Raw genomic sequence first — 26251 nt, forward strand, 5'->3', positions numbered from 1 at the left:
GTCGTCGCTGCCGCCGCCGCCGCCGCCGCCACCGCCGCCGCCGCAGACGTCCACCATCGAGGACCTCCCTGTCGAGGAAGCAGAGAGTTGGAAAGGACGGTCGACGGACGAACGAAACGGAAGGTGCGGAGCGTGGCGCGCGTACAAGCCACCCTTGATACAGCTTACAGACGAGAAAGCCTGGCAGCTTCGGTGACGTTGCCGAGTGTGCGTGCCTCGGCTTACCCGGTTTTAAACCGTACGACCACACAGCTGGAATATAACGTCCACTTGGAAGAGGTAGCTGGCAGGTATAAAACGCTCTTAAACTCCAGCTTCTGTGAGTGTGGACGGTTGTGTCTATTTCCCACCATTAATCGCTTGCTGACTCGCTAGTCTTCAAAGGGTGACACCCACCCCTCGAGGGTAGTTTGTTGGGGGGGTGAGTTTTCATGGCGGGGATGGATCAGTTTCTCGGCCACAGTCGACGACGGAAGCCTTAAGCGTCGTGGAGTCCTGTCTTGTCGGATCGGCCGATACGTCGACAAGTCGTGCTTTGACGTGCTGCACTCGTCACTCGTTCACGAAGTAGACAGCCGGATCTGCAGGACAGTGCGTGCACAAGTGTTCCGCTGAAGGACGATATACGCCTCTCCCTCTCTTTTTCTTTCTCTATCTATTTCTCTTTCTCCACGCACGATAACGTCTGTCGGCTCCCGACACGCTCCGCCGAACTCCGTGGACTACGGGGTGACGCCGCGGTGATCAGTGACCGTTATCGAAGCACCCCGGAAGGATCGCGCTTAATCCCAGGACGATCTTATCGGGCGATTAGCGCCGGGGTCATGCGCACGACCTCGTGAGTGCGATTCGAAGGATCGAGTTCGCGTCGACGACATCGAGGGATACAGATAGAAAGAGAGAGAAGGAGAGACGGAAAGAAAGAAAGAAAAGACAGGCGCGGGGTACCGCGCGAGATGTTCGGTCAGTGATAGTTGGTGCGCACGGTGCTCCCGATCGGGGATAAAGGACGAGAGAGAAAGGATCTAAGCGGAGGAGGAGGAGGAGGAGGTGGTGGTGGTGGTGGTGGTGGTGGAGGTGGTGGAGGACACTACCGGGATCGAGACACGCGAGACACACGCCGCAGAAGATGAGGCTCTTGGTCGTATTCGCCGCGCTCTCGGTGACGGTGTACGCGCCGCAGGCGGAGATCACCAGGAACAAGAATCGCGGCAGGGGATCCATGTGGTGGTGAGTACCGTGGCGACGACGCCCGGGGAGAGTTTCGCTTTTAATACGAGACGAGGAGAGAGAAGTCGGATATCCGCCCCATCGCAAATGCTTGTAAACACGCCGCGTCGTAAAGCTTTTTTGCATCGCGGATATTACCGCGCGGAGATTCTCGAAATAAATTATGCTTACACCGAGCGTCTTGGTAGACTTGTTGATGAAAAAAATGTTATCGACTAGAGTTGCATAATGCAAGGAAGAGGTCGCAGGGGACCGCGGCAGGCAGGAGGGGTAGACTCTGAGAGAAACGTATTTCTTGTTTGAACATTTTGAACTCTCCCGTGATCCGTTTGATGCGACGTGCAGAGTTGACGTTTCTTGTCCATTACGCGTCTTGAAATAATTTCTTGAAAATTTCTTGAAATAGATGAAATGAAATTGAAATAGATAAAATAGACTTTTCCGCGAAAAGAAGATATGTATCTGTGTCTACGCAACAAGTAGCTTGGTTTATCGCCTTCTCTCTTTTTTTTAGAGGAGACAATCCTTTTATTAACTGGTTGTTTTTTTGTAACTGTCAGTGATCACTACGCTTCCGTCGAAAGTGCGCGCGTCATGTGTACCTAGAAATAGCCTTTGGCAGTCTCGAGACATTTGTCTGACGACAACAAAAAATTTTCGCGCGCGTTCCCCGCTATTAGCGATTCTGAGGAGTTCTTTTCCAGTGACATCATAGCGTTGAATGAACCGAGCGTTAATTAAGATCGCGATTGCGATCGCTGAATCATCGGGAGTAAAAATCACGCCGCAGGGCCCACCCATCAACTCCACGTGGGCCTGCCTCTGTTCCGCGGCGAGTTTACATCGATGTGAAAGCCAAGAGCTTGAACGTTTTTTCGTGTTCTTCATCAATCATGTACTCGGTGATTCTCAAAGAAAGCACATCCACGAAAATTCTTTGTTCAATTGCCCGAGAGAGAAAAATGTCAGGTCGCATCCTCGGGATCTGAGCGATTTACATAGCTGTCAAGTTACTTCACGCAGGTGTGTGACAAAAACGAGGGGGTGGACATTTATCGTGAGGTATTTATCGTCACACCTTCTTTCAAAATAAATTCGACGCTTGAACCAAACATGGACGAACAAGTATCGTGTGGGCTACGATGTGTCTTGAATTTCGTCGCCGCGGAAGTTTTCGTCAGAGCTCATCGCGTATTCATGACTTCCACAGTTTCCTGAAGAGCAAAAGGGAAACGATGGAAATTACACCTCCCCGGCCACTCGTTTTCCATTCCATCTTATAATGACACTTTTCCTCGTCACGTGTTTCCCACGTAACACGTTTCTCCGAGGAGCTTTCACGTTTCACATAAACGCGCGCTATATTCGCGAACGTGTCGCGAGAAGGAGGAAGAGAGGAGGAGAAGAAGGAGAAGGAGAGAAGGAGGACGTCTCGCGGCACTTCTCCCTCCTTCTCGTCTCGACGTCGCGCGTTCGGCGCGGTTTCGGCCCTAATTAAACTGTTACCCACCGCTGAATCGAGTTGACCTTCGCGCGTTAATTAGCCCGCCTCGCACGCATTAACACCTGTCTCGCCCCGGCGTTTATCGCGCTAATCGCGGTAGCGCGCGCGCCGCGCGTGTCGTTATTAATTCATTAATCATAATTCTAACTCCACTCGTTCCGATTCGCGAACGCTCTCTCGCGAATGAGCACGCGCCCGTGCGCGATGCGTGTTAGATAATGACTAACTTCATTAAACCGACGATAAATAACGCGCGATCGAGCGCCCGCGCTCGTATACTATCCTGGCAGATAAGTCTCTCACGGCGAATATCCAGCCGTAACGATAAACCGCCGGCGATAAATCAGCCTGGCTCGCCCGGTTTCCCGAGGACTCGCGAGCGACGCTTCGCCCGGCGATTGTTATTGCAGCTAAATTAATTGAATCGCGACACGACACGACAATTCGCGCGCGTGCCCCGACAATTCCCGAGTCAGCTCGGGCCGCTCAAGCGGTTCGCATTTTCACGATCGTGGAGAGGAAAAGGAGATCGACTCGATTGTCCTCGATCTTGTCCACGATAGTGTGTCGCGCGGGGATGTATCTATCGCTTAAGTGCGTGTGTAGAATCGTTGATGAGTGACACGACCGAAGTAGAGCACGGCGGCGCGTCGCTAAAAATCCACGGGTACCACTGAGCAATCACTCGAAACAACAGTTCAAGAGAGACTCTCCGAGATTCTCGAGAACCCTTTTGAGATAGCCTTTCGGCATCCTCGTAATGGCGTACCGGACATTGGTGCCGTCTGGGTAAATGCAAATAAAAATCTCCTTTGAACTAAAGGAAAGTGAGGAAACAAAAAGTCTCTGAACCGTAAAAAAAAAAAACGTAGAATTCCTTCGCAGAAAAATTCCTCAAAATTGTTTTAATGTAAGTAAAAAAAAGATAACTCTATGATAATATTCTTATTCTTTATTTTAACACGAAGAGAATATCATAGTTTTTTTTAATAATTTTTTTTAGTCTTACTAATGTAGGAATAGACTGTCAATAAGATCTATTTCACTAAATAACATAGTAACTTTCGAGAAATACAGCAAATTTTTTTAACATTTCATAAAATATGAATAGCACATATGAAATAAAAAGATAGCCAATTATTGCAAAATGTCGATGTGTTCCTTGATTATAAAATTTTATAATAATTTTTGCTATGTGAAATTCTCTTTACACTGATAGAAAAAAAATTGTTGAGTCAACTAAAATTATTTTCTGCCTGTATCTTTTGGTTGTCGTAGCAAAAAAATGGTAGTAAGAACATGCATTTGAGGTTATTATCACTAATATTAGTAGAATTTAATAAAAAATTTTTTCTAGGTCATAATTTGTAGTAATTCTATATGCGATTATAGTTGCAAGTAGCAAACACTTTTTTCCCAATGCATGTATAATAATATAAAAATAAATGTGTCCGAACAGCTGTGATCGGAATGCGAGGGGCAGACGAGTCGGTCGCAGAAAAGCGCGGGGAGAGTCGTGCTAGCTGTTATCCGCATCAGATTTGCCGGGGATCGACGGAATCGATCGATCGGTCGACAAGTACAATCGCGACGATCGATAGACTGGCGAGCGCACTCGAACTCTCGAGGACCGACGTGGCGACGGTCTCGACGTGCGTTATCGAGCGCCGTGGGTGGCCACATCTGGCGCTAATGGTGACGATTAATTGCCGGCGAGAGCAATAATTACACCTCGCGGCGACATAAAGCGCGCGGGCTCGCACGAGGACTTCTCGGATTTTTAAGGAGGCGCACGAGCACGGCGAATTATTACTTGTGCCGCGCGAACGCGCGATCGTTAATTAAGCCTCGCGCGTTTTTCCGTCTTCGCGCGAAGGCGCACGCTCGCACTTTGCCTTATAAAATGATATCCGTGCGATTTTATCGGACGCCATTACTTTGCCGTCATGCCGCAGAGTAAGCAATGAGAGAAGGAGAGAGATTTGCATTACAATATTAAGAAAAGTAAGAAGTAAACAAGACATGAGTCTAACGCGGTGTAACGGAGAGTGATCAACCAGCGACGTATTTTCCGCGAAATGTCGATATTGGAGGTCGTGATGCCAATCGCATATTTAGCATGTAATGTGCTCCGGGATATCTGCAGGACACGTTGCACTTCGCGAGAGGAACGCCTGAGAACCTCGCGATTAATCACTCATGTTTCGAGCTTCGAACAAACGTCGCTCCGCGTGTCCGTCGCGATCGTGATATCCCACAACGTTCGTTACGATCTCGTGTCTGTTGTTTTCGTCGCGAACCGGTAGTCTCGGGACCGATTCATCGACGTTGAACGACTCTCGGGAACGAGAATCAGGAGCGAGGTGTACAGCCGTCGTGACAAGCGTGCTCTCCTACGAGAAAGACGAGAAGTCGGTCGACCGAATGAAAAAGACGTCGACGGGCTCGACCGACGCTGCGACATCTCCGTCTGATTCATGGCATCACGACCTGATTCACGACGCTGTCGTTCTGGATATGGACGGACTCATGTTAGAAATGACGTACGTCGGGATCGCTTCGCGGCTCGGACCTGAACGTTGTTGTTGCTGCACGCTTGGAAACGCGGACATTGGTGCGGGCTAAAAGGGAATACAAGGCGAATTCGCATCGTGTGCGTCAATAAAAAAACTCAACAAACCGACTTACAATTAAGATAAAAACGCCAATTCCAGACACGTACTTAATCCTTGACATTCTCATTGTTTTGGTCTTTAATCACAGAACGTTTGAATTAATCAAATATTTGAGGAACGACCTAGGTTGAAGTTCCTTTCAATTGGTATTTATAATTCTGTTCAAGAGTTAACGAGATTTCTGGTCGACTTGAACAGTATTCTGATAACATTGACCGAAATTTTCTGATTCGTTTATATTCCATCAGAAATTTGGTTAATCCAACGTTTCTTCAGTGTACGAATATTTAAAAATTTTTAATATAAAAAATACATATATATTATGTTAAGAGTTTAACTATTCGTATTTAAAGACCAAAACAACAAAAATGTTCAGGATTAGATATGTGTCTGAGCATTGATACTTTTACCTAATCCACTTTTATAATCAACTCCAATTTCTACAGATGTCAAGTCTACAGATTTTAATCAAAGATGCCTGCTTTTCCCGGCATGCCTCGTGTGGAAAATCGTCCGTAATTTTATAATGAATTTTTACTTATATTATCGCACTCTAAATATTTGTCAGACTTTCGATTTGATCGATTTGATTCTTAAATTCGTTACACGCAACATTCGCTCGTCGTCGTCGAATCTAAGAGTAACACGCGCGGAGGGTAAAGTTATCGACGCTGAAATCATAGCGCGAGCTCTTCTAGGATAAATAATGACCTCATCAATTACATCTCGGTATCGAGATACAAAACAAGCGACAGCCTTGTCGTGTGACGAGATCATTCGATCGGCCGATTCTCGACAATCGGCAATTGGAGAGCAACGAAGGATTCATGGGCATTCGGGCTGAAACGTGAATCAATCTATCCCCATAAACATCAGTCAATAGCAGCCGTGAGATTTGATAAACAGTGTCGACCGCTTATTCGCTCTATGAAGTCAACAGTCGCGCGAATTCTCTTCCGGTATGGATCCTTGCGCAATTCCAAAGAAAGGCAAGAAGCGACGTCAACGAATTGGAATAATCGCGACAATTCAATGATATAACAACGTGAGTGAATAATAATTTAAATTACCTTTTTACTGCTGCGAGAACGTCGAAAGGATCGTCCTCCTTTTTTCTTCCTCCACCCTCGCCCCAGCGCTATAAATTATTTTCGTCTCGGCCGTCGTCTGGCGGTAAAGGGTGCGCGAGGGTGAAGGAGACAGAGGAGTCGTGTCCGTGAGGTTTCCAGTCCGACATAAATTGCAAGCAATAGATATATCCTAACCGGTCCGCGGCTTATTTATGGCCATTGCTTATTGAATGCGCGGGTGCATCGTGTACGCACCGGCGACTCCACACGCAACGCCGGCATTACACGTCGCATCGGCCGCGTGCGAGCTCGCGGAGAACTCGCCTGTGACGAATCGTAGCGCCTGTGTTCGTATTCTTCATACACACACACACATACGTAGTTCGCTACTTCTCATCGGTGCTGTTGGATTCCTCGTGTGTGCCGTTGTTTTCTCTGAATTTTGCTCGCGGATACGCAAATTGATTCGCATCAAACGAATCGTCATCCCTTCCTCGTTTCATCACTTTCTAGCAAGGATTAAGTTCCAATCTACAACAGATGTAGTAAAGTTGTAACATTTTGTTCTAAAGGTTATAATTTTTGGCAAAAAGCGTTTCTCACGCTACCTTACGCTCAAAAAAATGATCTTGCAGTCACAACGAAAATTAAGACATAAGATATTAGCTGAGATGGACAAATGATTAGCAAACATTGTGATATCGCATGCGTTGTATATTTAATTAATGCCAATGACAGAGACACATTTTCTGTCTGGATTATTTGCGAAATTTAGCAAGAAAGCCTCCCTGTGACGTCCATTCAGATTAAGACGAATTTTCATAAAAATTATTGGTAGACAAAGAAGACTAACAACGAATGTATAATTTTTACATCTAATTTTGCGAACAGATATTTTTGAAATCCTGCTACTGTAAATCCTACATATCACAGATAATTTTCTAGTAAATATAAAAAAAGAAACAATAAATTTTAACTATGACATCTAGAATTCTACCTAGAATTAGCAAAACCTTTTTTGAGTGAGCTGGAATCGAACAAATTGACTGTTTAAAGTTTAGGGATTACGATTTTAGGCAACAATAGGAAGCGCTTTTAGCTAAAAATTACATGACAGTTTCGGGCTTAGAGTTCTTAGAACGGTTGAAAGCTTACTACATCTATTGTGGATCGAGAGTAATCGCCGCGTTCCTGACACGATAATCCAACAAAGCCAGTATCAGGGAACAATCTTCCGTCTCCTTTTACCGAGCCACGTGTGTCCGCCACCTCGTGCTGCTCGCGCGAGTTTGTTTAGCCCGCTCAGAGTGTCAACGAGAGATCTCGGTGGCGGTCGGCTGACAGCGATTTCGCGTTTGTGGCCGCCCCGCGGCCCGGTTTCTGTCAGAGCTCTCCTCGATCTGCGCCCGGGACCGCGGAGCGTCGACGGAGTCGCGGCGACACTGATTACCTGTTTATTATGCTGGGCGACGACTGATCCGATCCCAGCGCGCGCGAGCTATTTTAAATAAGGGTCGCGCGAGCGTGCGCCGCGATCCCTCTCTCTCGTTAAAGAAGAATAAATATCCAGCGCGTTCGACGCTTTTTCACGCGGAGCAAATCGGCCGCGGACGTTTACGACCCTGTTTGGGCTCCGGCAAGTTCCTCTTTCGCGGTTCCCCATCTCTCTCTCTCTCTCTCTCCCCCTCCCTCCCTCTCTCCCTCCCTCCCTCCCTCCTCTCTATTCTTCCTCTCTTTCTCATGTCGTATCGACGTTTTACGGCGTTACGTGCTTGCGTCGCGTTTCAAAGTCGCTGCTGATGTCGTTTTATTTTCTAGAATTGCAGCTCTGCCGTTCGTTTGAAGATGACGAAGGATTGCGTGACGTAAAATGTGTTGCGCGTTAACAATCACTTCCGCGCTTTCGTTGGACGAGAATATAGAGTTTGAATCGAGACATTAAAATTCCAGAAATGTATATATGAGAAATAATATAAAAAAACGCGAATAATGCACCTGCGTTCGCTTAGAATCATCCTTAGACGTGAATCGCGAATAGTCCCGCGACTTTTCTGTCGGAGATTCGAGCGGGTTACGACGCGTTTCTTACTGCCCTTGATCAGTATGCATTTTGCGCGGTCCTGCGTTTCTTCGAGGACCGCGCATCCTTCTTCCCACGAAGGGCACACCGTGAGCGCATTTAAACGTTTTTCTGCGCGATGCTCGATCGATCGGGACGCGAATTCTTTCGCAGGCCGGACTCACGCGCGGCAGCTTGATTTATATACATACAGGGTGTATCGGAAGTCGAGAACTCTTCCTCCAAATCACAGATACAACAAGCTTCAAGCAACTGATCCAAGAATCTTGGTGCGAGTAACATTCATAATTTCCTAATCGAAAGTAATCGAAAGCAGATGATAAAGTCTTGCATTTTATTTTATTCTAAGTGGTCCTTGCCGCTAGAAAATTTAGATTGAGATTTTAATAAAATACTCAAAGCTGCAAATTTAAGGTCACGGTAAACGATCAGTTCAATCGGTTTCCACAGAAATTGCCTATTGAAGAATCTATAACGAGCACGCGCGGACACCCTATATACACAATATATACACACGACGAGCTACCGTTGATCGAAACTGCTGAACCAGTTTCGTCTTTCGTGCTAATCCACCTTCGTCGCTCCTCGTTCTCTCGCTCTCGCGCTCCCCTGCTCCCTCTCGAAAGCGCGCCTTTTTGCGCGCGAAATCGGCGTTTCGCGGTGACGAGCGTCGTTTAAATCGCACGCTCAAGCACCCACGGGTTAGCATACAACGCATTTGAGGCCGAGCAGATTCTGCGAAATTCCGTAATTTGATCTTGAATCTAATTCGAAGGCATCATTTTCGTAAGCAGTGTGACGATTCTCCTGCTCCGAAATATACAGGAAAGAGGTCCGAGAAACATAAGAGAAAATCGCGGATCGATCAGAAAAAATCGCAGAGAACGAGCGCAGCTCGCACCAAGTATGAAATGAAGCTCCACTTAATAAATTGGAAATGACTTCCCCGCGGATCGATCACCTGTCGCGCGCTGTGCCTCGCGCGGATGGGACAAACGCAATCGCGGCGGATGACGCGGCGCATTATATCGTAAGATAGAATTGCCGCGTAATTAAAATTTATTCGCGCGATATATCGGCCCCGATGCGTGTTGTGTTACGACGGCCATGTAATACGCGACACGCACGATAACGACGCGCTCGCCGCGCTCGCCGAAACCGGCACACAGAGGAGCTCATTAAGGGAATTTACTGGCGATCGCGTTGCATTAAAGCTCGACCGCAGCCGGGGCTAGCTTGACCGCCGAGCCGAACGAACGTGGCTGCATATTTTATAATTGATAATTTCGCGAAAGCGCGCATACTATGTGCGCTTTAACGCCCGTGTCGAGGATATACGATCGGGATTACCTACCCTCGGACGGCGTGCATGCACTGCGAGCAGCGCCGCGCCAAGATCGCGGGACTAATTTTACTCGGAGGCTCTTCATTAACACGATCCCTGTTTGAAAACATGTCCTTAAACGCGCTGACGCGTCTGGCGCGATCGACTATCGCGAAAACTCGTCGAGGACTATCCTCTTGAACGTCGGTCGACGTTTTCGAGCCTATTTTGTTGCCTTATCTATTGCGAGTATCCCGTCCTGGAGTCGACCTCCGGAGTCGTCCCAAATGGAATACAGGCTTATGTACCTGTAAGCTAAAATCATCCTTGTCTTGATTCTATTAAGAGAATCTTAATCTGTCCTTACAGGTATATTTTGTCAAGGGAGAATTCTCTTAGTGACAGAACAAAAAAATCTATAATTTATCCTTTGCAAACATTCCTTGTCTGTTTATCCAATTCTCCTTTTGTCCTCCACAGGTGTCCGTTTTATTGTGGGCTGTTCGCTATATTACGTAGACCTATAATCCTTTTAGAGGTGCACTGTTAATCCCTTTACCGCAAGTTTTATTGCCGACGCATAATGCAAGACGACAACATTCTTTCGCTTTCAGGGGCATAGCTAAAGCCGGCGAGCCCAACAATTTTTTGCCAATGTCATCGGCCGCCTTACACTTGGAGCCTTCGCTTTACGGGACTCTCAGGAGAAAACAGAGGCGCCTAGCTAGAGAAAATCCAGGGGTGCTGTTGGCAGTGGCTAGGGGCGCGAATCAAGCCATCGTCGAGTGTCAACACCAGTTTCGCAATCGACGATGGAATTGCTCGACGAAGAATTTCCTCAGAGGGAAGAATCTCTTTGGCAAGATCGTTGATAGGGGTAAGTGTGCTAATCGGCCGAATTGGAGGATCGCCATTCGGCGAGCAATAATGATGACGGTCTCTGCAATTTACTCACGTATTATGAGTCGATCAATATCGAATTAAATTCGACAAGCGAATTCTACCTTAATGTTATCTGCGTAAAGAAACTTGTATGTTCGTTAAAATGGGGGAATGGCTACGAGAGAGGTCGCTATCATAAGAAAAAAGTCGGAAATTGTGTGACTGAGGGGTTGATTTTCTTGTTCGAAACACAAATTGGAAAAACAGGGGCTCTTTTCGGTTATCCTCGTATCTAAGATTTGATGATAAAAATTACAAACGACCATAAAATATTTGTTCTACGCTCAAAAGGTCGACTATTGTCTCGTAATCTCCTCCGATAACCGGTATGCCCGGATAACCGGATAGATTTAGTGGAGACGAGTTTCAGCAGGGAAAACGAGAGAGAGAGAGAGAGAGAAAGAGATGGAACGAGCAGAAGAGATAGAGAAAAAAAAGAAAGAGGGAGGGTCGATTATAGCCGTTAATATATCGCGAGTGACAAATCTGTCAATTTGCTTGAGCCAACACGAGCTCGATACGTCTCGCAACACTTGGTAGATTAAGTAATATGGCCGTCATCTCTCGTCATCGCAATGCGTCATCGCGATAATCGCCGAGCGCGAACGACACCTTCGAGATAAGCCGCGGATTCTCGACGGGTGTAGAGCCAATTTAAAAACGACATCATTGGTCTCTTATCTGGCCGAAAAGCATGTCGCTCCGAGTGGATTATATTTCTCATAACGTTTCTTCGTTTCTCTCTTTATCTTTTAATTAAATACTGCCATCAGTATACGGTTAAACACAAATTTGAAAAATTTGCTTGTCGAACTTATGAACTTGAATAAGATATGTCATTAAACGAAATGTGCGTGCGTGCGAGAGAGAAAAAGGAAAAGAGAATTATATGAATTGTTTAAAAATTAGACCAAACAAATATCAATTCTAAGTGAAATCAGTTACCAATGAAATAACGAAGGAAAAATATTACATAATTCACACAAATTATTCCGAACGAGTACGGCGATTCACTGTGTAAATTTATTTAACAAACCCTTAGCTGTAACGCGAATATACAAAATGTCTGACAATTTGTTATGCAGCTACGTTGCACTCATCAGGTAAAACTCATTAAACTGAACACAAATCTTCTTCTATCATTTCACAAACAACTACATAAAATTTTGAATTATTAATGAAAGAATATTAGTGAGTGATCACGCGCAATACGGCAGATAAATCGTGATGGCAACGTCTGCCATCGTCTGTTTTGTACATTATATCAAACAGAACAAAAAAGTCCTCTACTCTTTTGTAAATTACCACGTAGATATTTAGCTATTAATTAAAGAAGATAGGTGTATGATTGTCCGCAATAACTGATAATTTCCTAATCTTCTTCGTTTAATAATTCGAAATTTTACAATTGTTGCGAAATGTATGATTGTTTGCGAAAATTTTCTGGTCCCCTTTTTATATTACAATCTGTTCCATTAATGAACATTCAACAATATATTTATGGTATTTATTTGTCTTGGTAGGTGTTTAGTAAAGCCACACTTTCATTTATATGATCTTGTTAAGATCGATTTAATTTGCGAAATGTCTGTGTTAGTTTGCGAAATGGCAGCGGAATTTTGTGTCCAGTTTGACGAGTTCTCTTTCTACACACCCCTTGCACAACGAATCGCGCAATATAAAATCGATGATACGTGCAACAAATGATCACACGTCTGCTGAACATATAGATATTGTTCCGTCATCATTCGAGATCGTGCTAGGCTAGACGACATCCGCGGTGTTCATGGCGAGGCGCATTAACACCTCGTTCTCGAGTGCGAGCGATCGCATAGATCGAGTGCACGAGGGCGCGAAGGCTCGAAGTCGTCGTGGGGTTAGAAGGGCCGGAGAGCGCGACGACGGCGCGCGGATGGACGGACGAGCGACCAGGGGACCGGGGGGTCTTAGGGGGCGTGCCCTTCGTCCGAAGGCCCCGGGCACGTGCCCTCACCGGCCAGATGTATGTTTTGCAACCTGATAATGGACCTTCTCGTACCAGTTCTGGCTCCCCTGCGGCTCTTTTAGATCTCGTCGAGGCGATTGTAAGCCGAGCTTTTTCGCTCGAGCCGCTCCCACCCCATTATGTCGAATGTCCCCATATGGCCACTTAGTAAAACTAAAAGAAGTACACGCAGCGCGCAAAGAAGAGAAAGAGTAGGGCTAGGTAGGTGGGGGGAAAGGGGTAAAACGTGCGAGGAAGAGAGAGAGAGAAAAGAATGAGCGCATTATTTTCATCAGACTGTAACGCGTACGCTTCGACGCCCAGAGACATGTTTCGTTGTTAACGTAAAGCAACACGAGACGCTCGTTGAACGCGGAGGGGAATTCCGCTCCGATCGCCGGTACGACGATGCTCCCCGAGATGTGCACCGGGTATCTAGTTGCAAATAGATTCATGTCGTCCGCGCTAATGTTCATCCCTCTGTGACTCTTGTTTCCGACCTGGGCATTAGTCGTGAATTTTTTCGCGCAGACTCACCTGTCAGTCATGTAATTTTCTTCCGTAGTATGAAATTCGTGAAAAGTGATTTGACAGTGAACTAGACGTGAATCTTCTCCTCCAATTTAAACTCGTGAAAAACGAACCATATATTTTCAAGATTAGTTTTTTCACTTGTCACGAGAGTTCAGAGCTAGAGAAGAAAGATTGAACCCTTCGGCCACCGATCCGCGTTCACTTTCTATCGGCGAGTCCGATCCATTCGTGCCGATGATTAACACGTTGACCGTCACGTTGTAATTAACATTGGTCGTATATACGGCCGCATATAAAGGCGGACTGATAATTGAATTACTAACGATACCGCGAATAAATGTGATTCGAGACGCGCGTGAGTCCTTTACCTCGTTCCGTCGGCTTTTTATTGGCCGTAAAGCCCAATTTTTAGATACAATTAATTATACCTTATACGTGGCTTAATGAGGTGGTATCATAGTGCCGACCGTCACCGGTTGTGGCCACCGTGACATTCGACGTGTTAACTGTACCTACGTGGGAACACGCCTGTAGTCTTCGTGTTTGAGGATGTTCACTGAGAGTTATCACACACGGTGCCTCTCTTACAGGATCTTGCCAAGTATTACGCGAAATTTTCGTGCGCGCGTGCGTCTCGAATACCTTGCGGTCGGTTGATCGATCGTCGATCGGTCAGCGGGTTTCCGCGAAATTCTCCGCGAAAACGCATCGATGCGCGCTTTAATGTATGCGCGTAATGTTCCATGCAACGCGCCTAAGGACTCGTCTACAATGCGCGGAGTGAACTCGGTGTAAGTTGAAGTAGGAAATAAATGTAACTCATCTCGCGCGCCCTCCTATACTCCTTTAAAGTGTTTCTCTTCAGTAAGAGAGACACTTCCGGTGTGAGGGAGCTGGAGTGTAGACGTAAGCGAGATAGGTCACTTTTACTTCTTATTCCAACGCACACCAAGCTCGCTCCGCGTATTGTATACGAGCCTTAACACGTGAGCGTCCGCGTACTCGCGGTGCACGCCGCGGGTATCGCGCAACGGGTATCCCGCCTTACGCAGCTCTCGCGCGTTATTACTATACTTTGTGGCCGTTAAGGAGTAAACACGCGGCGGCGGCCGTTAGAAATTCCGCAAATCCGAACGGGTGTCGCGCGGCGTTTATATGACACCTGGCGAGACGAAAAAGAGCGAGATCGTGACGGCGGTATCCATAACGCCTTGACGTGTTAATCAAGCTCGCCGAGAAAGCCAAGCGCGGATAATAACGCCGTCGGCAGCGAGTATCCGTTTTTGCATTCGCGGCAGCTCCGAGAGGCTACCACGACGACGACGACGACGACGATGCAGCATAGCGTCGCGCTATCGAGCCTCGCCGGCAAGTTATTGCAGACGAATTGTCTGCGATAAATTACGAGTCGCGCGACTCGAAGATCGATCGTAATGTTGCTCTCTCGCGCGCCGGAATTATCAAGTAACCGTTGGATATCAATTTTGCACGAGTGGGTAGCTTCCTCTTGCGATTATATTCCGCGCCGTGAAGAGGACACCTAACGGTGCACCAAACATATATTAGAGGACATTTAATTATATACGTCAGAAAGCGACGGTTTCCTCCTTGCCATGTCCAACTATATATGTGTGAGATACGTTATACTTTCCTACGCACGTTTCTACACACAGAAAAATACATTCGAGTGAATGTTGTTTGCTTCGAGTATTTTATAAGTTTGTATATCTAATCTATCGTAATTTTATCATAAGCATCAATATTTGTTCTGAATATAGTCAGAATTCTTAGCATTTCAGTTGAGAATATTGAGCTGCAACAAAAATTCAATTCATTCTTCTACGCTGAGTTAAGCCAACTTCTTTTCTTCGGCAGTTTTATGATATTCTTGCGAGGGAAATAAATTTTTTCTATTAGGTGCATATATGATAATGAGAGAGATTTTTTCAAATTCGTGATGAGTGTATTTCAAAATTTTAATTAAGAAAATACCTCTTTATTAAAGATAACCGTTACTTAAGCGGAACTAAGCAAATTGAGTAATCGCTTTTCCTCGCAGCAGAATGACATGATTTTCTATGTATGTGTGTGTGACTGAACCTCATAACCTGAGTTCGAGTCGAACTTGGACTCAAATTAAGATTTAATCATCGTTGGTAGAGACGGCCATTAAACACGCAATTAGCGCCCGCGAGAGAAATGATCGATTACTTCCTGCATCGGCCATCCGCGCAAGGCTCTCGGAGACTCCCGTTTCGTCGATCGTCACGATGGATTCGGATTTATTCACGTGGACCTCGCCCTTCCCCCGTCTTCCTTGATAATCCGCGGTGTCTCGCTCGCAACCACCGGACGACGACGAGGCCCTCGACCTTTCACCTTTCTGTCCTCGTCGTCGTGTGAGCGTGGACCAGTTTCCTCCGCTCTTCTCGTCGCCGCTCTCGTCTCGCTATCTTCTTTGTCCCCGTATGGATCCGCGAGATTTCATCTCCGCCGAGCACACGGGGGAAACGTAGATCGCAATCGACCGAGCGCTCTTCATACTCGTCGTATTACTCGTCGTCGTATTCGCGGATAAAGAGATCAGAGGGGCTTCGGATGAAGGAGAGAGAGAGAGAGAGAAGTGAAAGAAGAAGAAAAAAGAAATTCGTTCGTCTAACGGTCTAAACGGCCGTTTCCGGATTACACGTAGAGCCGGCGACGCACTCTCTCGATCGTAGCATCGAAAACTGTCGGCGGCCGTACCGGAAATATAAATCGTAAAAGTAACTCGGTAATATATGGATTTTCGAACGGGCCAACAAACACACGCAACCGGACACAGCCACAGCACATGGAACACGCGGACGCGCGTTCGCACTGGTTTCACACTGTGACACTGACACGACACACCCGTTCGCAGAGCACGCATATTAATTGTGCCAAAAGCACAAAATCATGCAAATTCATGCGTCAGGCCGTAAGATTTTGAGTGTTAGTTTGTATAAATATATCGGGACACGCTAATTCGATCTACGGACATTGCGTTCTTTTCGGGGGCTTTCGCAAAAAGGAGAGAGAGGAGGGAGGGGTACGCATACTCACCATATGGATTTCTCTTTCTCTCTCTCTTAATGCCTCGGCGTTTCCGCACGGGCGTATTATTAAGTGCAGAACAAGTTATCAATCCACGCTGTGAATTGCTAATCGCGACTTCGCCCGTGAGAAAGACGGTCTTAATGTATTCGCATGGCCGGGCATTCGCTTCGCGGGCTCCGTCGCGCGCGCTCGCTCGCCCGATGATTCGATAAAAATATACGACGCTGTCAATTAATATGTATAACGAACCGAGACTTTTGTCGACAGGTCGAGACACCGCAAGCTTGACATACGACATTTAAATTTAAATGTCGCGAGTGACGGTTGCGTATGCAAAGCAAGACTCGGCGTTCGATTCGGCGTTTCGGCCGGATTCGCGGGCCCGGCTTTCCCGGCTTTCGCGGGCCGCACGACGGATACTTTTGGCTGCGTTTGTACTCGATATTATAGCTGGTAGTGAGTGCGTTCGCGGTCTGTAATCATTTCGCCGCCGAGAGCCACCTACCGCATTGGTGTACCCTCACCGTCTCGCTCCTTCGCTTGGGTCTCTCCCCTTTCTCTCGCGCCTTTCTCTCGTGCCTCCTGCATCCTCCTGCATCTTCCTCCACCTTCCCGTCGTCGTCGGCGCGCACACCGTGGCTCGGCAAGAGCGAGCCCCACCAGCCTAATTGCTCGGTAAACTGCGAATCTCGCGAGAGCCCGGTGCGTCGGGCGCATCGCAACACTGTCTCTTCCTCTGCCAGATTGCATCCGACGAATCGCATCCGAAATCATTTGGGCTGTGAAGAGAAGAAGAAGACGGAGAAAGAAGGAAAGAAAAAAACAAGAGAGAAAAGGAAGAACCGGTGCGTCGTGTCGGTGACGGATCGCGTGCGCCCGGCTATAAGTTAATTCAATTCGACATTCGGCGAGATGAAAGTGGAAGTGATTGAGAAATGTAGATTGTCGCCGGTCTCTCTCCGTTTCGCGCCTCAAAAGCGAAGGAAGAACGTGTCAAGTGATTTTCATATATCAATTCAGCCAAGTAACATGAACTGCTTTAATGTGAAATGCAAATAACGGGCCATGATACACGCACGCGTTAATGAGTTATAGAGTACGGATTCGACATGTTGTCGGCGCGGTAATAGAATTTGTAACGTGAGAATAGCTCAGACACGATCGCACAACACACACGTCCACCCTCGCGCGCGTACACGTACACACGCACAAACACACACATAGTATGCAAATAATCATCTTTCTCTGGCTATCCCGCCAATGAGGCGACCAATCAACGAAAGAAGTCCAAAATTAGTTACGGGTTCGCACCCTATCCCGCGAAATGACTCTGCAGCTCTTCGCGGTTTGCATTTCATCTTCATGATTCAGTTATAACTGAAGTTCCAACAGAAGGCAAAATGCGGGCCGTTGAAAGGAGCGCGCGGGGCCGCAAAGAGGCCTCCGCGGAGAACGAAGCACAGATCCGTAACAAATTTCGGGTCTTCTCCGCCGACTGATTGCATTATGCACATTACATTATAGTGTACGCCGACGTCGGAGCTCGATGCTTTATTTGGCGACAGATCAACGGAACAGCGCGCGGTCCTAGTCGATTTTTCGTTGGCCTGTGACACCGCCCTCTCTTTGTCTCTCTAATCTTATCTTCATCGAGCCCGCAGTTTTCGCGCACGTTGCAAATGTTTTCGTTCGCGCAACGCTAAATCGACGTAATCGGGCCGTTTGCAGGATAAATTCAATCAATACCTGTCCGGTGCGCGCGGCGCAGGACGCGTCTTATATGGCGACAACGGGCGCTTTTTGTCGCGGCGTTACGCCGCCATAAATCGCGGCCTATGATGGGCTACATGTGTCGACGGCACGCCACGGTTTCTTGCGAAAACGTGAGCCGCGACCCAATGGGGTCTTCGTGATTTTTACATCTTGTTTGTTTCCACGGTGCCCCTCCCCTCTCTCTCTCTCTCTCTTTCTCTCTTCCACCCGCGTCCCCCGTCGCTCCGACCTCAGCGAGGCCGCTCTCGTTCCCGCGGGCCTATATGGCGCTCCATGTGTTATTTCGCGGTCTTCGAGTTCCTCGGGACTGTTCTGCCTGTTCTCGGCTTACCTTCGCCTTTCTTATCTTCGGGCCTCGCCGAGCCACCGCCGTCGCGATCACTCATATCGGAATACCTGCCGTGGCCGCTTATCGAGAGACAAGTATCGTCAACAAGTACATCAAATACGAAAAAATGGTCTCACTCGACAGTTTAACTGCCTGACAAATCCTGCGGTATTTTTATGATTCGGATAATTTTCTTTCTTGGACGTCTCTGCGATCTCTCGAAGATACCTGTCTTTCCAAAGTCGCTATTTATCTCTTTTATTTGTAAAACAATTTTATTAATTTCTACTAATTTGTCGAAAAATTGGTAACACATATTTGATTGACGATAAGACCTTTTAATTTTTTCGCGCGTCTAAATTAACTCTCCGCGTGCATTGTTAGGTCGGTGAGACCCGAAGGGAATATTCGTACGTTCGTCAACTTTCGTCAAGTCTCCGAGAAAATTCCACAATAGCGCAAATCTGTTTGGAAATTTTGATTTTATTGCGCTGCTATATTCATAGTTTTCCATATCTCTGGAACAAAAGGTGTCCAAGAATATTGATTGTCAATAATAGTTAAAGTTAAGATTTGAAATTTACCCGAATCTGATTGGTCTAAAAAAATATGATTACACGCGGAGAATTAAATGACGCTTTCGTAACGCGTGAGAACGCGCGAAGGGAAACGATACGCGTCTCCCGGGTCGGCATTTTTCCTCACATCGACGCCGCGCGGCTTGCAATTTCCGGCCGAATACATAGGCGGTAAATCTTACCTCTCTGCTCATCGTAACGTCCGTAATGAATCATTGTAAGCGACTTTACGTCGAGCCTATCACTCGAAATCACGGGCCGTCATCTGATGGCCCGACGGCTGTATTACGTCAACAACGTCTGCATAAATCATCGCGTCGTCGATATCGTTCGGGGACCACCGTCGTCAGCCCATCGTTTTAGATTCCACGCGTAGGTGGTTGTGCTACAACTCGTGCCCATACCGCGCTGACAGGGAACTCGGGTCGCGACAGTAGCAATAATTCCTAACGATTTTATCTCCGTGGAATTTCAGCCGAGACGCAAATGTCTCTCGTAAATATGCGCGACGATGTCGCTTAGGACAATCTCGAGAATGACGCTGGGAGATTGTGGATATTTGCTCTATGTGTTTCATCGAGCCTCTGGATCGCAACACGTCCGCCTCGCAGACCCCGTAAATTAATCGTCTTAATCGCGAGAGATGAAGAACATCGGTGCAGAAGTGTGCTACGATCGTAACTGGAGACGTTCACGAATAGACGTGCACTAGATGTCATACGTCTTAAAAATTATTATTATTACAAAAACACGACTTATTCGCGGTACATTATATCCAAATTGATTTATGTTTGACTTCAATCATTTCATTGAGAAAAAATTATTTTTATCGCGCGAGATTTTCTTCGATTGCTCCTTAAATCAGACTTTTCTCTTTCCTAACTGCGATCTCGTACCATTTTTTTAAGTTTTTCAATTTCTTTAGTTAAAAAATTCATAGAAAAGTGTCGATGTAAAAATCTTTGACCTGACTAAAATTATTTTTGACTTCAGCCATATTTTTTGGCTATTTTACTACGAAAATGCTAGTAGTGACATGCAAATAAGATAATGCTAGTAGTGACATGCAAATAAGATTATCATCACTAACATCATAGTAGAATTTAATTTAAAAAATATGGTTTTCTTAACCATAATTTATAATAATTATTTCTCTATGTGTAATTATTTCTCTATATAGTTACAAGATATTTCTTTCTCAGTGCAATAAATATATAAACACGACCCCAACATGCTTCTTGTGCCAAATAAGCCCCTAATATTAGCTTGTTCCGATTAGCCATATCAACGAACATTGTTCGGTTTACTTAATTTTCTGTTGAGAAAGCCTCGAGAGATATACATTCCGCGCATACACATATTCCTGAGCCCGAAACGCTCCGAATCTGTCACCGCCCTTGACACTCCGCCGCAAGTCTCGAGCACGACGAAGAAATTTTCATCGACATGTGTGCGCGTGTGTTTACTCTGTGGCCACGCTCTGGCTGCACCTTCTTCAACTACGCTCTCTCTTTCTTTCTGTCCTTCTTGTATTATTTGAACGAGTCGATAAAGCCGCCGTCGAACTATTTATCGTACGCTGAACAAGAGCGAGGAACGGCACGTCGAGGGCAAATAATCGCGCGCGTTGCCAGGATTAACGGAGTCGCGCTTTTTTTCTCTGCCTTCGTGAACTTTCCGCTCGATATACCTCCCTCGTTCTCCGAGGAAACCCCGTTCCTTCGGTTTCCTCCCTGCGCGCCGTTTTATCCTCCCGCGCATGCCGATAACGTGTCGCGGTCTTCACGCGTCACGTCGAAACGAGACCGCGAGACTCGCTTATCTCGCCAGCGGGAGAGTCCGATTGTTTGAAAGTCGTAAAACCCCGTCTGGAAGAAAAGAATCGAACGGGTAGGATTCCACGAATTACGAAATCCTGCACGAGAGGCAATGAGCGTTCATCAAGGAGGCCGTTCGCCGCGCGCGGATGATTGAACTCGCTCGCCGAGGGCCACGTGGGGCAACGCGTGATTCAGCGAGGTGTGCACGGCATCACGAGACACGCTACACCTTTGCTTGTCCAACAGAATTAAGACGGAACGGGGAAAACACGTGGAGATTTTGCCGGAAACGCGTTCGCCGGAAAATGTCCGTCTCTTACAACAGTCTGCCTTTCGCGCACTTTTCATCTCGTCCGACCAGTTGACGACTGTCTCGTTTGGTTTCGCGCCACCTCGCGCGCGTATATTGTCAAACGGAAGGACACCCTGTCGTTCTCGTTAATCTTTCGGGCTGACGACGTCTCGTACGGGGGGACAATGTGACCGCGGTGTAACCTACTCTGTCACGGTAGTCCTGGATTATGACAAATAATATCTGGAACAGATCGAATTTAGGATGAGAGGGGAGATGCAGAGAGAAGGATCCACCGTGATAATGGGGTGTAACGACGTAAATCTTCTGAGTGCTGCGAGAACCCTCTTTCGTTTGTGCAGCTTGTGTGCCCCTCGCGTTCGTTCTCTCGCTTCCGCCCAGCGCGAGATTAGGAAAAATCGTCCTGCTCCAGCCGTCCTCTGCTCTCTCACCTTTCCTCCCTTTCCCTTTCTTCCGTGATCTCGCACAGTCTTGATTCAGCTATTCTTTCTCTCGCCATGCTCGGTCGCGGTTCACTACCGTGAAGGAGGAAACACGCAACGGGATGCCATCGTCGTGACGATGGAAGAGACTTGTGACGAATTTTTTGGCCTCATAGCCGAGCTCGATTCGTCGCGGATGATCAAGCCGGTCGTCGTTGTCGGCCGAGCCAGCCACCCCTCGCACGAGGTTGAATCGTTTAACGTCTTATTCTCGCTCGATTTGACGGATTCCTCTTCATCTTGGTGTGCGTCAATCGAAATTCCTCTCGCTGACTTTTCCCTGATCGGCCACTTTATTCGAAAAAATGTTTTGCTAGTCCAGATAGAATTCTAAATGTTACAGTTGAAATTTATCACTATTTTTTTGTATCTACTAGAAGTTACAGCAACAGTGTTGTAGCAATATCTGCTAGTAAATGTGAGAAGTAGGGATGGGCAAAAAGAATCGATGTTTAGAAAACATCGATGTTCGCTTATTGAGGATAGTATTACATGTAGAGAAAATATTAGGGTCTTTAGAAATTCTCTATCCGGCAGCCAATCGGTGCACGACTTTCTACATGTAATATCATCCTCAATGAGCGAACATCGATTTTTTTTTCCTATTCCTAATGAGAAGAACATATACGATGTCGCAGTGTTTGTTAGGTATTTATTCGTCTTAGTAAATTTCTCGTATCTAGACAATTTTCTCCATGACTGCAAAACTATTTTTCCTAGAGAATTTAAGAAGTTTAGATCCAAGGACTTCGGAATTAGTGGAATCAGCCGCGAATACGCATATTAAATTTGTTTATATATCAAATACAAATATATAATTCCTACTAACTTATGCTGGACAGATTATATAATTATTAATTTACGGAGAATGTGTTGTTTAAAATAATTTAGTCATTATCCATTTAGTCATCTGTTCCAAAGAGAACTCTCGAGGGCGAATTGCGGTTGAACTGGGGACAGGAGACGCTTAAAAGTGAGGAAAACTTGAAACTCGTCTCGAAAAGATGCAGCAGATATGATATCTCTCTCGCTAATGGGACCATGTAACATTGTCTTGACACGGTGCGAGCTCGCAATTTACGAAATCGCCTCGTCCGCTCTTCCCTTCGTGATATCTTCACCGGCACAAAAGGAGCCGGCAGGCACCTGCGTCTTATGCAGATAAGGTCGAGGTGCTTCGGGTCAGCCCACTCAGGGTTAAGGTCACGTACCGTCTCCCGCCTGTCTCTCTTCCTCCCTCTGCCGTTCTCCTCGTCGCTCCCGCGATCCTCGCCACTCCCGTTCTCCCTCGCCACCTTCCACCTGCGAGGACCTCTCGCGCGCAGGTAGTCTCCTGCGGAGGATTGAGACGTTGCCTGACGTCACCACTCACCTCCCACGCGACTAACCACCGTGAAAGTTTTGTCTGCGCTGCCGGCGAGAGCATAGCAATATTGATATCTGTATTCCCTTTCAGTCGAGAAAAATAAATTCCATGAAAGTCCGCGACTGCCGAAAAATGTTCCGATCGCAATTGTGATCGAAGGAAAGAGGAATCATCTTCGAGCGTTCGCAAAAGACGCTAAGTGAAATTTAAAGTTGATAATATAATCATTGCGCGGCAAAGAAATGATACGCGTAGCTATTAGTGAAACGACATTTAGAGACCCGTACGTGTTCCCGTTGGTTGCGTCTGGTCCGAGGAAGGATTCCAGCACGGCGCGCGTCATAAATTTCCCGTGATTTCCTTGCAGGATGCCGAGAGACCGCCTTCATCTACGCCATCACGAGCGCGGCTGTGACTCACAGCATCGCGAGGGCATGTAGCGAGGGCAGCATACAGTCGTGTTCTTGCGACTATACTCACCAATCACGCATATCATCCTCCGCCATTCGGGACTGGGAATGGGGTGGTTGCTCGGACAACATCGGGTACGGCTTCAAGTTCTCTCGCGAATTCGTCGATACCGGCGAGCGCGGTCGGAATCTCCGCGAGAAGATGAATCTGCACAACAATGAGGCCGGTAGAGCGGTAAGCGCGTTTTTCTCCTTGATTTTTATGCCTGTCCACACGTAAAGGAACAAAACGTTACTTTCTCTCAAGAGAGTGATTTGTTTCTTATTTATTTATATTCTATTCATTTTTATTCTTACATAGTTTTACATATCTTTATTTTCACTTCTACATCACTACCGTTTTATCATAATTTACTTTTAATATTTCATTTCAATTTACTTTCTACTTATTGTGGCGTAAAGTCACCTTAAAGGATAACTTTTATGGAAAAAAATTGCTCAATTAACATCGCGATTCGTAAACTTATCAAAGTGACTGTCAAAGTACGAAACCGATCGATCGAACAAAGCATCCAAATAAGCTCTGCAATATGAAGCGGAGACAAAGATCTCCCGAGGATCTCACCCGAGAAGAGAAAAATACCGGGTTCCGTCTGTTGTTCGTTATAGCACGTGTCCTCGGAGATGCGGCAGGAGTGCAAGTGTCACGGCATGTCGGGCTCGTGCACAGTTAAGACCTGCTGGATGCGGTTGCCGAACTTCCGTGTGGTTGGCGACAACCTGAAGGACCGTTTCGACGGTGCCTCTCGGGTTATGGTCAGCAACTCGGACCGCACGCGCGGCAACAGCAACACCATCATCAGCAACTCCGCCAGCAACTCGGTGCACAGCCATCGCGAGGGTCCGCCGCGCCGTCATCGCTACAACTTCCAGCTCAAGCCGTATAATCCGGAGCACAAGCCGCCTGGACTGAAGGATCTGGTCTATCTGGAGCCGTCGCCGCCGTTCTGTGAGAAGAACCCGAAACTCGGCATCCTGGGCACTCATGGGCGGGTCTGCAATGACACCAGCATCGGCGTGGACGGCTGCGACCTCATGTGCTGTGGCAGGGGCTACAAGACGCAGGAGTTAATGGCGTTCGAGAGGTGCGCTTGCACCTTCCACTGGTGCTGCGAGGTCAAGTGCCAAGTGTGCAGGACGAAAAAAATAGTACACACATGTCTGTAGAGGATCTCGCGCTCGGTTGGTCTCGCGAGCTTCGCAGGTGACGTGAAGTTACGAAAGGAACTGAGCTATTTTGGACTCGTGCTTTCTTTGAGAGAGAGAAAGATCTCTCCGACAGTGTAACGACACGCGGTCCCTGCTCTACGGGACGGGATCACATCCTCATTTCAGAATCGAAAGACGCTGGCAGTCTCTCTCTCTCTCTCTCTCTCTATCTATCTCTCTCTCTCTTCTTGCGCTCGCGCGAACGACCGACGGTCTCGACTGACGCGAGAGGATCCTCTACCGCGCGACTCTACCGCCGGACGTAGCCGAGAAGTCGTCCCGGAGACCCGTGCGGGAGCGCGCGTGGCCTCGCCTCGTCTCTCCAGTATTACGCGAAACGTACGAAGACAAGAGAGAAATCACGTATATTTATTACGTTGCACGTACTAAAGACTGAGACGGTGGGAGAAACGTTCGCGCGATCGTGTAGCGTTCTAAGACTTTCTTTTAAGGCAAACCGGAAAATCCGTCGGGCGCGTGGAAACGTTGTAGATACGACCGGCTCGCGGGCGACCCCGTTCACCGACGAGGATCCGACTGGTCCGTCGTCATCGGCACCCGTCAAGCACCCGACGCAGCTGTGACACGTACGTGTAGTAAAAGACGATAATTTGAGGCTACTACCGTTCGCCGGTCGCCATTCATTGAGTGTATTCGGCGAATCTGTTATAAACCCGCCCAAGTAATACTCAAGTACGATTCGTCGGAACTGAAAAGGTACATATACATCGTTCACGTTGTTGCTCGGTAATTAGACGTCCGAATTTTTTCGTCGTCTTCCTTTTGTTTTGAGAGGCTATCGATGAAACTGTCGTTAAAACAAATCGACGAGGTCTCCGATTATTTCATTTCTACTGCATGCGAGGCGTTCGTTCTAGGTAATGTTTAATGGATTCGCGACGCGAGCATCGTGATCTGGCATCGTGGTCTCGTAATCGTTATTTATTCTAAAAGATCCCATTTTTCAGCGCTTTGGGCGCCTGTTCTCCTGAGAAAACGGGCGCAATCCCCGACTCAGATCGCGTGCTTGTACATACATAGATGATAGTTATATATTTTGCAGCTACGCGAGCCGATCGGCGATTCCACAGTTTATCCTAAAAGTGTCTGTTGTAAATAACTGTCGACCCTTCACGCGACGGTAATGACGCCCGGGGGCACCGCGAGCGTGGTAAATTATTTTTATATCCTTCTCATAACTCTCTCTCTCTTTCTCTCTCTCTCTCTCTCTCTCTCTCTCTCTCTCTCTCTCTCTCTCTTTTGCCCTTTCCTCCCTTTCCTCATTTCTCCGCTTCTCGTAATTGCGACGAGAAGCACGCGGACGTAAAGAAAGAAAAGAAGAAGAAATATCTTTTGCAAGTGCTGTAGGTCCTGCTCCTTGGACGAGAGGACGGTGATTCTAGGATTGTGCATAATAGATGTATTAATTATTGCTCGTAATTTATGCAAATAAACATATAAGAGAATTAAATAAACGGCACGAGAAATTGA

At 47.0% G+C, this 26251-nt stretch overlaps 1 protein-coding gene across 1 annotated transcript; it reads left to right on the forward strand.

Annotated features, from left to right (window-relative positions):
- Positions 1-1088: 1088 nt before the first annotated feature.
- Positions 1089-26251, forward strand: LOC116849192 (protein Wnt-1). The gene is made up of 4 exons (XM_032826116.1): positions 1089-1230; positions 10498-10760; positions 23449-23726; positions 24161-26251. The coding sequence occupies exons 1-4, from the start codon at positions 1130-1132 to the stop codon at positions 24716-24718; spliced, it is 1200 nt and encodes a 399-aa protein (XP_032682007.1). The 5' UTR covers positions 1089-1129; the 3' UTR covers positions 24719-26251.

This window comes from Odontomachus brunneus, unplaced genomic scaffold (genome assembly GCF_010583005.1).
Source record: "Odontomachus brunneus isolate Ranch 3 - 2012 unplaced genomic scaffold, Obru_v1 Obru_scaffold_005, whole genome shotgun sequence".
Taxonomy (NCBI): domain Eukaryota; kingdom Metazoa; phylum Arthropoda; class Insecta; order Hymenoptera; family Formicidae; genus Odontomachus; species Odontomachus brunneus.